We start from the raw sequence: 13247 nt of genomic DNA, 5'->3' as shown, positions 1-13247 counted from the left end.
ATCATCTTCCTCATCCTTCCTGTCTGTCGCCTTCATCAGCAGCTCTCAGTTTACCCTGACTCAACACACACTCTGATACGTGCACACACAGCAGTGGTGAAACTACCCGTCATTCTCCTCACGCTGCGTCCATACGTCTGGGTGTGTGTTGATAACGCCACATATAGTCCTCCTCAGGCGAGTCAGAGGGGGCGTGGCCTATCTGGCTACACACCAACACAATGGCTCATTGATTTCAGGATGCGTAACATGAACATCTGGGGTCTGGGCTGGGGGGTCAGTCAGACGTCATGTCATCATCTGAACTAACTAGTTCCTGAACTTTTTAGAATCTGAGGCTCATTTTAACCATTTTTATCAAAAAGTTCCAGTTTCTCCACTAACCCTGATTTCATTTGTCTCAAGCAAAATAAAAAGACTCAGATTATATCATATCCGAGCAGAAATGCATCACATCCAAGTAGAAACAGATCATATCCGAGCAGAAATGAATCACATCCAAGTAGAAACAGATCAAACCCGAGCAGAACTGCATCGCATCCAAGTAGAAAAAGATTATATCGAAGTAGAAACAGATCATATCCGAGTAGAAATGCATCACATCCAATTAGAAACAGATCATATCCGAGTTGAAATGCATCATATCCAAGTAGAAACAGATCATGTCCGAGCAGAAATGCATCACATCCAAGTAGAAAAAGATTATATCGAAGTAGAAACAGATCATATCCGAGTAGAAATGCATCACATCCAAGTAGAAACACATCATGTCCGAGCAGAAATGCATCACATCCAAGTAGAAACACATCATGTCCGAGCAGAAATGCATCACATCCAAGTAGAAACAGATCATATCCAAGTTGAAATGCATCATATCCAAGTAGAAATGCATCATATCCAAGTAGAAACAGACCGTATCCGAGAAGAAATGCATCATATTCGGGTAGAAACTCATCATATCCAAGTAGAACTGCATCACATCCAAGTAGAAACAGATCATATCCGAGCAGAAATGAATCACATCCAAGTAGAAACAGATCAAACCCGAGCAGAACTGCATCGCATCCAAGTAGAAAAAGATTATATCGAAGTAGAAACAGATCATATCCGAGTAGAAATGCATCACATCCAAGTAGAAACAGATCATATCCGAGTTGAAATGCATCATATCCAAGTAGAAACAGATCATGTCCGAGCAGAAATGCATCACATCCAAGTAGAAAAAGATTATATCGAAGTAGAAACAGATCATATCCGAGTAGAAATGCATCACATCCAAGTAGAAACACATCATGTCCGAGCAGAAATGCATCACATCCAAGTAGAAACACATCATGTCCGAGCAGAAATGCATCACATCCAAGTAGAAACAGATCATATCCAAGTTGAAATGCATCATATCCAAGTAGAAATGCATCATATCCAAGTAGAAACAGACCGTATCCGAGAAGAAATGCATCACATCCAAGTAGAAACAGATCATATCCAAGTTGAAATGCATCATATCCAAGTTGAAATGCATCATATCCAAGTAGAACTGCATCATATCCAAGTAGAAACAGATCATATCAGAGTTGAAACGCATCATATTCAAGTAGAAACTCATCATATCCAACTAGAAATGCATCATATTCGGGTAGAAACAGATCATATCCAAGTAGAAATACATCATATTCGGGTAGAAACTCATCATATCCAAGTAGAAATGCATCATATCCAAGTAGAAAGATATCATACCTGAGTAGAAACAGATCATATCCGAGTAGAAACGCGTCATATCCAAGTAGAAACAGATCATATCCGAGTAGAACTGCATCATATTCAAGTAGAAACTCATCAAATCTAAGAAGAATCGCATCATATCCAAGTAGAAACACATCATATTCGAAACTAGAAACTAGAAGCTTAAAACAGCAGAAATAATATGATCCATCAGAAAGTTCCGGACTGTGTTCAGGTGTTGTTTCAGGTGAGAGAAGGTAAACATGGTTGAACAGGATTAAGTTAGACACTAAATTGAATGACACTGAAACTGAGTTTCAGTGTCATTCAATTCAGAGTTCATCTCTGGAAGAAGCGAAAGGTATGTTTTATTTATTTATTTATTTATTTTTTTACTAAGTATAAAGTCAGGAGGAACACTTTCTGACAAAAATGAGCTGATGGACTTAAAATAATGTTGATTTTAACAAACAGCTGATTCTCAGTCCAGCTTTACATCTACAAGCCGGTTGCCATAGTAACATGTTGACCGACTCCAGAGCTGCTGACCGACGTGATGAATATTACATTCCGCTGCTCATTCCCACATGGAAGCTGGTGAAGTATATTGTGCACACACACATGCACGCACACACACAGCGTCGGCAGCTCAGTCGGCGTGGGTTGCTCGGGGCGACAGCCTGGAGAGTTGTGCAACAGAACTGGGCTGTGATTGGCTGAGAGGACAGAAGTGAACAGGACGTCCCAGCCTAGTTTCTACTCTTTGACTGCGTGAAAGACGGCGTGTACGTCTGTGTGCTTTGTGTGAGTGTTTGGTGTGTGCGTAGCAGCTTTTCTGAGCATGTGCAGCATCAGTCTGTCCCAGTTTAACCTGAACAGGGTCTGGGGGCCAACTGGGTTATATAAAGCCTGCTGTTCTCTTGTCCTTACCAGCCGGAAGCCTGACATCTCTGTGCATGTGTGTGTGTGTTGCCACTGGGAAGGATGCAGATTTAAAAATGTGTGTTTGATGGAGAAAAGGTTCATCAGATCTGGACGTGGTCTGGAGGTTCCGTCATCAGATTTTCCTCCTTGTCTGAATGTAAACATTAGAATTACCAGCTGATGTCATGTCCATGAATCTCTACATATGAATCAATACAAGCGGAGACAGGTCTCTGGAGACGAGTGGAAACAGGTCCCTGGAGACGAGTGAAGACAAGACTCTGGAGACGAGTGGAGACAGGGTCTGGAGACGAGTGGAGACAGGGTCTGGAGACGGGTTTCTGGAGACGAGTGGAAACAGGTCTCTGGAGACGAGTGGAGACAGGGTCTGGAGACGAGTGGAAACAGGTTTCTGGAGACGAGTGGAAACAGGTCCCTGGAGACGAGTGGAGACAGGTTTCTGGAGACAAGTTGAAACAGAGTCTGGAGACAAGACTCTGGAGACGAGTGGAGACAGGGTCTGGAGACGGGTTTCTGGAGACAAGTGGAAACAGGTCTCTGGAGGCGAGTGGAGACAGGGTCTGGAGACGAGTGGAGACGGGTTTCTGGAGACGAGTGGAAACAGGTCTCTGGAGACGAGTGGAAACAGGTTTCTAGAGACGAGTGGAAACAGGTCCCTGGAGACGAGTGGAGACAGGTTTCTGGAGACGAGTGGAAACAGGTTTCTGGAGATGAGTGGAGACAGGTTTCTGGAGACGAGTGGAGACAGGTCTCTGGAGATGAGTGCAGACAGGTCTCTGGAGACAAGTTGAAACAGAGTCTGGAGACAAGACTCTGGAGACGAGTAGAGACAGGGTCTGGAGACGGGTTTCTGGAGACGAGTGGAAACAGGTCTCTGGAGACGAGTGAAGACAGGATCTGAAGACGAATGGATACAGGTTTCTGGAGACGAGTGGAAACAGGTTTCTGGAGACGAGTGGAAACAGGTCCCTGGAGACGAGTGGAGACAGGTTTCTGGAGACAAGTTGAAACAGAGTCTGGAGACAAGACTCTGGAGACGAGTGGAGACAGGGTCTGGAGACGGGTTTCTGGAGACGAGTGGAAACAGGTCTCTGGAGACGAGTGGAGACAGGATCTGGAGACGAGTGGAAACAGGTTTCTGGAGACGAGTGGAAACAGGTCCCTGGAGACGAGTGGAGACAGGTTTCTGGAGACGAGTGGAGACAGGTCTCTGGAGATGAGTGCAGACAGGTCTCTGGAAACAAGTTGAAACAGAATCTGGAGACAAGACTCTGGAGATGGGTGGAGACAGGGTCTGGACACGAGTGGAAACAGGTTTCTGGAGACGAGTGGAGACAGGTTTCTGGAGACGAGTGGAGACAGGTCTCTGGAGATGAGTGCAGACTGGTCTCTGGAGACAAGTTGAAACAGTCTGGAGACAAGACTCTGGAGACGAGTGGAGACAGGGTCTGGAGACGGGTTTCTGGAGACGAGTGGAAACAGGTCTCTGGAGACGAGTGGAGACAGGATCTGGAGACGAGTGGAAACAGGTTTCTGGAGACGAGTGGAAACAGGTCCCTGGAGACGAGTGGAGACAGGTTTCTGGAGACGAGTGGAGACAGGTGTCTGGAGATGAGTGCAGACAGGTCTCTGGAAACAAGTTGAAACAGAATCTGGAGACAAGACTCTGGAGATGGGTGGAGACAGGGTCTGGACACGAGTGGAAACAGGTTTCTGGAGACGAGTGGAGACAGGTTTCTGGAGACGAGTGGAGACAGGTCTCTGGAGATGAGTGCAGACTGGTCTCTGGAGACAAGTTGAAACAGTCTGGAGACAAGACTCTGGAGACGAGTGGAGACAGGGTCTGGAGACGGGTTTCTGGAGACGAGTGGAAACAGGTCTCTGGAGACGAGTGGAGACAGGATCTGGAGACGAGTGGAAACAGGTTTCTGGAGACGAGTGGAAACAGGTCCCTGGAGACGAGTGGAGACAGGTTTCTGGAGACGAGTGGAGACAGGTCTCTGGAGATGAGTGCAGACAGGTCTCTGGAAACAAGTTGAAACAGAATCTGGAGACAAGACTCTGGAGACGAGTGGAGACAGGGTCTGGAGACGGGTTTCTGGAGACGAGTGGAAACAGGTCTCTGGAGACGGGTGGAGACAGGGTCTGGACACGAGTGGAAACAGGTTTCTGGAGACGAGTGGAGACAGGTTTCTGGAGACGAGTGGAGACAGGTCTCTGGAGATGAGTGCAGACTGGTCTCTGGAGACAAGTTGAAACAGAGTCTGGAGACGAGTGGAGACAGGGTCTGGAGACGGGTTTCTGGAGACGAGTGGAAACAGGTCTCTGGAGGCAAGTGGAGACAGGGTCTGGAGACGAGTGGAGACAGGGTCTGGAGACGAGTGGATACAGGGTCTGGAGACGGGTTTCTGGAGACGAGTGGAAACAGGTCTCTGGAGACGAGTGGAGACAGGGTCTGGAGACGAGTGGAGACAGGGTCTGGAGACGAGTGGAAACAGGTTTCTGGAGATGAGTCTGGAGATTTGTCTCCTAGCCTTTAATTTTAACCAGGAATGTTTTAAAGGATTCTTTACTATCTGGAGATGGGGATCATTTTGCAATCAGAGCTTCAAATTTAACAATAAAACCCACAACCTTTGGTAAACATAAACATTACTGTGTCTCGTGGAGGTCTGTGCTTCGCTGTGCTTCGCTGTGCTTCTAGTTAACGTCTGAGATTCATCTCAGTATAAAAAGAATGAAACCGTGTCAATAAGCAGGAGCTTCTGGAAACTGTTCAGTAGAACTTTGCTTGGTCATCTTCACATTCTGACTGATGCTTGGTTAACGGAGACAATGATGTCATCCAAGCGGCAGTAGTTTCTGGTCTGTGGTGGTTTCTGGTCTCCTCAGTGGTCTCTGGCAGTTAATCCGGATCTCTCTGTTTGCACCAACAGTTGGTCTCATGTCCAATTATATCAGTGTATAATCAGGGATTAAAGGATTTCTGGGACCATCAGACTCATCTCTCTCTCTCTCTCTCTCTCTCTCTCTCTCTCTCTCTCTCTCTCTCTCTCTCTCTCTGTCACCTCCTTTTCTTCTCTTCATCTGTTCTTTCTGTTCTCTTTGTCCTTTTTTTTTATTCTCTTTTTCTTTTCTTTCTTGAATCTTTTTTTTTATTCTCTTTTTCTTTTCTTGCCTTGATTAAATCAGACGTCCAGAGTTTCCATCTCACCACATTTCTGTCTTAGCGATGTTTCTGCCACCCTGCATAGCTGGTGGTTTGCTGCTGTTTCTTCCCAGGAAACCGGTAAAAACACATTCCCTGTCCGCATGCCTTAACAATTTGAACAGTCAAATACACAATAACTGTCCAGAATGGCTCTAATTTCCTTGGTAAAGACAGCCGCAAACTTTGTATTTTAATTGAATGAATGTGATGAAAGTTTTATAGAAAATGTTCTTACCTTGATTAACCTTCAGGTGTAACTGGATGTTTTTAATTACACAGCTCAAAACAATAAAGGGAGGACTTAAACAACATGTCTTTGATCTTGATGAATGGTTTCCAGAAAACATCTTTAGTCGTTACATAGTGGAACGTCTGGTCAACCTGGAACACGTCTGAAGTTATCTTTAGCGATATGCTCCTAAATCATATTTAGAAAGATTTCCTGGATGTCTTGAACCTTCTTCAACCTAAATAAAATAAAATACAAGCCGTTGTATTTTAGTCAGAAATCTGAGGGAGTAATGGATCAGGAGCAGAAATGTCTCTTTAAGGAGCTGCTTTATCTTGGGGGTGTAACGTTGAGGGTCAGAAGATGAATGTAGGTGCTGATGTTGACTAATCCAGTTTGTTTTGTTGTTGTTTGCAGCGTGTGTGGCATGGTTCCAGGGCTCAGCAGCGTTCTGCTGCCTCGTATGAACCCCTTCGTCCTGATTAACGTGGCTGGAGCACTCTCCCTCTGCACCACCTACATGCTGATAGAAATCAAGTAAGGATTAATGTGAAATCCCGGCATCAGCTGGCGCTCTGACACCACGCCGGCTTTCTTTCTGTTGGTTTGTTTGGATTGGTGCTGAAATAAATTCCTCATCTTCATCTGACCTGAAAGAGGATCCTGAAACGAGGTGGAAGATTCAACAAGCAGAGACTCAAAGCTGGAGGAATAAAGGCTGAAATCATCTTGAAGGACATCAATTATAATTAGCCGACCATGTTTGTGGAATAAACCGCTGTAGTTGTGGAAGTGAAATAATGATTTTTTTTTCAGCCTGTTATACATTTAAAGACACGTTTCTATGGTAATATTTGGTTTATCAGGTAAACAAAGTCCACAGAAAGATGTAAATACAAATAACTGCTCTACTTCTTCCCCCCTCAGCATGTTTTCAGGGACATACATCATCTCTAAGTTTCTTCATCTCCAACCAAGATTCACTGAAGCAGAAGAAGCAAAATTCCACATTTACTTGAGAACTCCATTTCCCAGAGTTCTTTGAGAGCAGTTTCCCCCTTTAAAAGTCTCTGTTTTCTGCTTGGTTACTTGGATTTGATTGGGGGAAGACAGGCGTCAGTCATTATGCGTCACAGATATTTCCCGCCTTACAGACAATAACATGCCGTGATGCGTTCAGGGACCTACTACTGACAGCTGAGTGGGACCCAGAGGGATTCCTGTTCCAGTGTTAACTGTACCATGTACAACTCCACCAAGCTTTGCTGAGGATCACATCTGTCTTCTGACTTTGTTTATCACAGTTCAGACTTTATTTTACGCACACAAAATATTTTCGAACATTAAGCGTTAATAAATATTTCTTTCTGGGGTTTTTTCTTTTGATGAATAAAAATAAATATGTTAAACTTAAATAATTTGGTTTTCAAAAAAACATCTCATGTGTCTGAATAGTTTGAAACTGATTAAAGATTCATGTTATAATCTTTGTTTAACCAGGACATGATCCACTGAGATTAAAAATCTGTTTTACAAGGATGTCCTGGCTGTAAGACATTTAACAGTTTAACAAAATCACCAACATTTACAATCACTACAAGCATAAAATCTGATTAGTTATCGACTAGAAATAAGATCCTACACAACTACACGATACAACTAGAAACTAAAAACTCAGATATCTTTTGTTTAAAACTTAAAAAAGGGATGAGAGACCCCAGCCTCATCCTAGCCTGCAAATCATTCCAAGACCAGGACCTGAAAAAGAACAGACTCCTCTTTCCTGACTCTGTCCCCACAAAAGGCACCTTGAACCTCTGCCAGCTACCGGCTCCAAGACTGGATGTGTTCTGGAGAGCTATGAACTTAGAACAGATAGAGGAAGGTAACCTGCCCAAAATGGCCTTATAAATGAAAATATACCAACGCTGCAGCCTACGAATATTTAAAGAAGAGAGACCAATGAGTGAATATAAAGTACAATGGTGAGTCCTAAAAACTGAGCTTGTTATGTACCTAAGAGCAGCCTGGTAAAGAGGATCCAAGTTGGCCAAGGTTGTAGGACATGCAAACCTACAGACTGTGTCGATGTTAGATGTCTAACATGGATGCTACTCTAGTTTTGTAAGTCATGTAGAGACGGAGCAGATCTGGATAAAAGTTCATTTTTCAAGCTAAAAAACATCCGTTCTGGGATTAAAGGTCCATGTTTGTTTTTAATGTAAATAAAGAAACCTAACAGGAAGTTGTTCTCTTTCATCTCTGCGTTCAGTAACTACACGGCGGTGGACACGGCGTCGGCGGTCGCCATCGCCCTGATGACCTTCGGCACCATGTACCCCATGAGTGTCTACAGTGGGAAAGTGCTGCTGCAGACCACGCCCTCACACATCATCGGACAACTCGACAAACTCCTCAGAGAGGTGAGATGAGACACGACCTCACCAGTTTAATTCAGCTTTATTTATTCAGCACCAATTCACAACAGTCATTTTGCAGACATAATCAATTGAAGCCAATTCATTGTGATCCAATTCAAACACATCAGTCCACTTTATAATAACTGTGTTCATACAAGCTAATTCATGGAAATAGTAACCAGCTATAGAAACCCACAGACTGGATCAATCAGGCTACTAACACCATGAACCTGAGCCATTCGACCTGACGGAGGTGACTCATCCCAGTTTGTTTTGTGTCCCATCAGGTGTCAACACTGGACGGAGTACTGGAAGTTCGCAACGAACACTTTTGGACTGTTGGATTTGGATCTCTGGTAGGTCAGGAATCCTCCATCCATTCTCTTTCAAAAGGAGCTTGAAAGGTGGAGGATGGAGCAGGAGCTTGAAACGTGGAGGATGGAGTGGGAGTTTGACAGGTGGAGGATGGAGCAGGACCTCAACCAGTGGAGGATGGAGTGGGAGCTCCACAGGTGGAGGATGGAGCGGGACCTCAACAAGTGGAGGATGGAGCGGGAGCTAGAAAGGTGGAGGATGGAGTGGAAGTTTGACAGGTGGAGGATGGAGCAGGACCTCAACCAGTGGAGGATGGAGCCGGAACTCCACAGGTGGAGGATGGAGTAGGAGCTCAACCGGTGGAGGATGGAGTGGGAGTTTGACTGGTGGAGGATGGAGCGGGAGTTTGACAGGTGGAGGATGGAGCGGGAGATTGATGGATGGAGCAGGAGCTTGACAGGTGGAGGATGGAGCGGGAGCTTGACAGGTGGAGGATGGAGTGGGAGTTTGACAGGTGGAGGATGGAGTGGGAGTTTGACAAGTGGAAGGTGTAGTGGGAGATTGTTGGATGGAGCGGGAGCTTGACAGGTGGAGGATGGAGCGGGAGTTTGACAGGTGGAGGATGGAGTGGGAGTTTGACAAGTGGAAGGTGTAGTGGGAGATTGTTGGATGGAGCGGGAGCTTGACAGGTGGAGCATGGAGCGGGAGCTCGACAGGTGGAGCATGGAGCGGGAGCTCGACAGGTGGAGCTTGGAGCGGGAGCTCGATTGGTGGACAGGTGCAGCATTCCTAAACGTTAATCCCATATTTCCGTACATCTGGGAAACTAATGACTAAACTTTGGTCTCAAAGCTGCTCTGATGAAATTTTCTCTTTATCCCGTCAAAGCCGACCCCTGAAAAAATGGTAGGAAAAGTCCAGTGTTTTAAATAAGAGGTCTTTATTTGGCCCTTTAACAAAATGTAACCAAAAATGAACTTTTTTTTTTCTACCATTTATTACCGTGTGTTATATTAAAATATTTAATGTGGTTTTCTGCTTCTGGGTATCTGTTAGGGGACAGAAGACGAGTATCATATTGTGTTCAACAGGATTTTGAGTAAAGTTTTTACCGTAAATTGAAGCAAAATGTCTCAGAAACTGTATTTTCTTATCTAATGGGTTAATATCCTCAGAACAGGACTGACCTGGTTTTGACGCAGATACTGGACTTAGATCTAGGTTGGAACATGTTTCAGAGGATCAGCTGTTTCTTGTTTGGGTCAGGACATTTACATGATGTCTTTCCAGGTAAAACTTGTTCAGGCTGGCTGGCGCTGCTGATCAGATGTGATACAAAAAAAAATATAAACAATTTAGCCTTCATCAGATGTAGATCAGCTGACCCCGCAGGTACATCGTGTTGCATTAAGTTTCAGGATCTTCCAGCCACATGAAGGACAAACTGAATCTTCTCGTTCTCACCATAAACTAATCTGGTGTCTGAAAGGAGTCAGACATCATCAGGTTGTAGCGGCTCTTCCTCCCATTGCCTCCAGGGGAAGCAGCGTCCTTTGTTTACCTTTGTTTACCCTGACGCTGCTGCTGTTGTCGTCTACAACGTTGCCGCGGTAACACAAGCGCTCCTTGTTTGCCCACCACTAACGGAGCAGCTGTCCAAACTCATTTGACCCTCTGACTGCACTCTTGCCCCATGGGCACGCTCGCACTATGCAAGTGTGTGTGCATGTGTGCGGGTGTGTGTACGCGTGCATGTCTGCGTGTATGTGTTTGGTTTTGTCCTTTCGAGGTCTGAATGTTCCTGTGAAGACAAGAGAACGAGGAAATCAGGCCACAGCCGAAACGTCACAGTTTTCTTGTCAGAGCTAGAAAAATTCAGACCTCTGCTTTTACGACAAGGTGGAGTCCTGATAGATTCCTGATGGAGTCCTGGTGGTGTCCTGATGGAGTCCTGATAGAGTCCTGATAGAGTCCTGGTGGAGTCCTGGTGGAGTCCTGATAGATTCCTGATGGAGTCCTGATAGAGTCCTGATAGAGTCCTGGTGGAGTCCTGATGGAGTCCTGATGGAGTCCTGATAAAGTCCTGATGGAGTCCTGATGGAGTCCTGGTGGAGTCCTGATAGATTCCTGATGGAGTCCTGATAGAGTCCTGGTGGAGTCCTGATAAAGTCCTGATAGAGTCATGATAGAGTCCTGGTGGAGTCCTGATAAAGTCCTGATAGAGTCATGATGGAGTCCTGATGGAGTCCTGATAAAGTCCTGATGGAGTCCTGATGGAGTCCTGGTGGAGTCCTGATAAAGTCCTGATGGAGTCCTGGTGGAGTCCTGATAGATTCCTGATAGAGTCCTGATAGAGTCCTGGTGGAGTCCTGATAGATTCCTGATGGAGTCCTGATGGATTCCTGATGGATTCCTGATGGAGTCCTGATGGAGTCCTGATAGAGTCCTGGTGGAGTCCTGATAGAGTCCTAGTTGGATCCTCATTCAGACCAGGCTTCACTTCCGTGATGTGAACCAGGTTGTGAATGAGGGTTCAGACTGCTGAACTGTTCGTTGGTTTCAGGTTTGGCTCAAAGCAGACCAACGGAACCGGCGTAGATGAGTCTTGAATCTGAGGAGTTTTTTTCTGCTCATATAAATAATTTGATAGAAATTAGGTTAAAAAAAAAAGAACTTGTCCTAATTTTAACCTCATCATGACCCCCCCCCCCCGTACTTGTGTTTCAGGCTGGCTCCGCCCACGTCCGGATTCGTCGGGACGCAAACGAGCAGCTGGTTCTGGCCCACGTCACCAACCGGCTGCTGCCACTCGTGTCCACACTGACGGTCCAGATCTTTAAGGATGACTGGACCCGTCCCCTGCTGACAGGGACCCTGTCCTCCTCAAACGCCCCCCCTCTGGGCTCTGCTGAAGGCTACCCCTCTTCCTGCTCTTCTGGGCCTCCTGGTCTGCTGAACCCTCTCACCTCTACCCCATTTAAACCCGGTGGTCCTCCTCCTGAGTTCTCCTTCAACTCTCCGGGCAGGAACATTCAGCCGGTGGTTCTCCCTGCCCCAGGTCACCATGCCCACAGGCCCTACGCAGGCCTGGGAGTCGCCTACGGAGTTGCAGCCTACACTGGGGTGCTCAGTCAGGGCCTGGCCGGGCCCAGCAGCGCGCTGGGACTTGGTGTACATGGTCTGGGACCTGGATTTGGATTGGGTCTGAGGGGAAATGGGGTGCCATCTTCTCACGGCTACAGAACTTCGTTTGAAGGCTCGACAGCTCCACTTCAGTTTGGAACCGGCAACCCTCCGACCCCCCAGTCCCAGTACAGACAGTACCGACCCTGACTGGTCAAACCTCTGAGGTCACTTCCTGTTTTAGGCCAAACATGAAGACATTTACTTCATGGAGAGGACGATTCCAGTCTGATTTTATGTGATGAAGATTTTTCTGGTTGATGATGTTTTGACTCATACAAATGGACGGAGGAGCGTCAACGTCCACCAGGCCTCCTCCTCATCCTCCTCATCATCATCATTATATGACTCCACAGTAACATCTTGTTAGAAAAAAATATTTTCCATTTTGTTCATGTTGATCTTTTTAAACAACTTTTTTCTGCATTTTTTGCTTCAACTTTTCATCCAAAAAGCTGAGGAGGTGAAAACGGAAATGTTCCAGATTTCTGAAACGTTCTGTTTGTTTCTGGACCGGTGGATGTGTCGGCGTTTCCGTCCAACAAAGTTTCATCTGATGTGACGAGATGTCAGGATGTAGATGTCAAAACAAAGACATCAGGACGAGAAGTAGATGGAGTGAAGGCGTCTGTCCTCCAGGTCAAACGTCCTTAGAGACACTGAATAAAAACACTGGCATTAATGAAAATGTTCATTAGCTATTTGATGATTTAACAGAGGTCGGCCTTCCTGATCCTGGCTTCTGAGTGGATCTAAAATATTCTGAATGTTTCTGGTTATTAAAAACAAGTCATAAAAGGTCTGTTATTGTGTTTGTGTTCAATGGCTGATGAGACATAAAACTTTCATCCAGCTTCATATCAATGGCAATGAACAGCACTTTGTCTGAGCCTTTAAATCAGCGTGATTTATACATTTACATACTTTATCACCACCTAAATCAGCTGTTCATTAAAACTATTCATTAAACTTTGCATCAGAGGAAATGCAGGAACCTCAACTTTCCACTTCATTTTTTTTACGTTAACCACGCCCACCTCAAATGTCCAACCAACCAGACAATGCATCTCGGAGCCCCAAGAGAAGAAAGTTCTGCTCAGCTGATGTATCGAGAACTCATTCAGCTCAGCGAGAGCAAAATAATATTTTGTTGTCGTGGCCTTGAAAACTAACAGTCAGGCCAAGAATTAGCTTAAAGGCCCATGTTTTTCCTTCTTCCACA

At 45.5% G+C, this 13247-nt stretch overlaps 2 protein-coding genes across 8 annotated transcripts in view; both read left to right on the top strand.

The window, feature by feature from the left end:
• The window catches only part of slc30a6 (solute carrier family 30 member 6), a 109258-nt gene extending 96431 nt beyond the window's left edge, over nucleotides 1-12827 (top strand). For all 3 annotated transcript variants that reach the window (XM_042009888.1, XM_042009889.1, XM_042009890.1), the window contains 4 exons: nucleotides 6525-6644; nucleotides 8380-8530; nucleotides 8815-8883; nucleotides 11570-12827. In XM_042009888.1, the coding sequence (XP_041865822.1) occupies nucleotides 6525-6644; nucleotides 8380-8530; nucleotides 8815-8883; nucleotides 11570-12175 (946 nt within the window). In that variant the 3' untranslated portion in view covers nucleotides 12176-12827. The remainder of the gene's footprint in view (nucleotides 1-6524; nucleotides 6645-8379; nucleotides 8531-8814; nucleotides 8884-11569) is intronic.
• On the top strand, nucleotides 10-6518 carry LOC121655317 (MAR-binding filament-like protein 1). Of its 5 annotated transcripts, XM_042009897.1 has the most exons (4): nucleotides 3665-4005; nucleotides 4150-4268; nucleotides 4377-4639; nucleotides 4952-6518. In XM_042009897.1, the coding sequence occupies exons 1-4, from the start codon at nucleotides 3945-3947 to the stop codon at nucleotides 5205-5207; spliced, it is 699 nt and encodes a 232-aa protein (XP_041865831.1). In that variant the 5' UTR covers nucleotides 3665-3944; the 3' UTR covers nucleotides 5208-6518. The 5 variants fall into 5 exon arrangements, 2 of the variants coding, with proteins under 2 accessions (XP_041865830.1, XP_041865831.1); XR_006013150.1 differs by lacking the exons at nucleotides 3665-4005; nucleotides 4150-4268; nucleotides 4377-4639; nucleotides 4952-6518 and adding exons at nucleotides 10-874; nucleotides 980-3295; nucleotides 3501-3545; XR_006013151.1 differs by lacking the exons at nucleotides 3665-4005; nucleotides 4150-4268; nucleotides 4377-4639; nucleotides 4952-6518 and adding exons at nucleotides 10-874; nucleotides 980-2875; nucleotides 3368-3456.
• Nucleotides 12828-13247: the final 420 nt, after the last annotated feature.

This window comes from Melanotaenia boesemani, chromosome 16 (assembly GCF_017639745.1).
Source record: "Melanotaenia boesemani isolate fMelBoe1 chromosome 16, fMelBoe1.pri, whole genome shotgun sequence".
In the NCBI taxonomy this organism is placed as follows: Eukaryota; Metazoa; Chordata; class Actinopteri; order Atheriniformes; family Melanotaeniidae; genus Melanotaenia; species Melanotaenia boesemani.
The sequence above is the reverse complement of the archived record's forward strand: the minus strand, read 5'-3'. Positions and strand labels throughout refer to the sequence as shown.

Excerpts from the sequence above, each read along its gene's own strand:
- LOC121655317 (XM_042009896.1), top strand. The coding sequence starts at position 446 with ATGCATCACATCCAAGTAGAAACAGATCATATCCGAGCAGAAATGAAT. Across the intron at positions 875-979 it reads TCCAAGTTGAAATGCATCAT|ATCCAAGTAGAAACAGATCA; the intron begins ATCCAAGTAGAA and ends GAACTGCATCAC.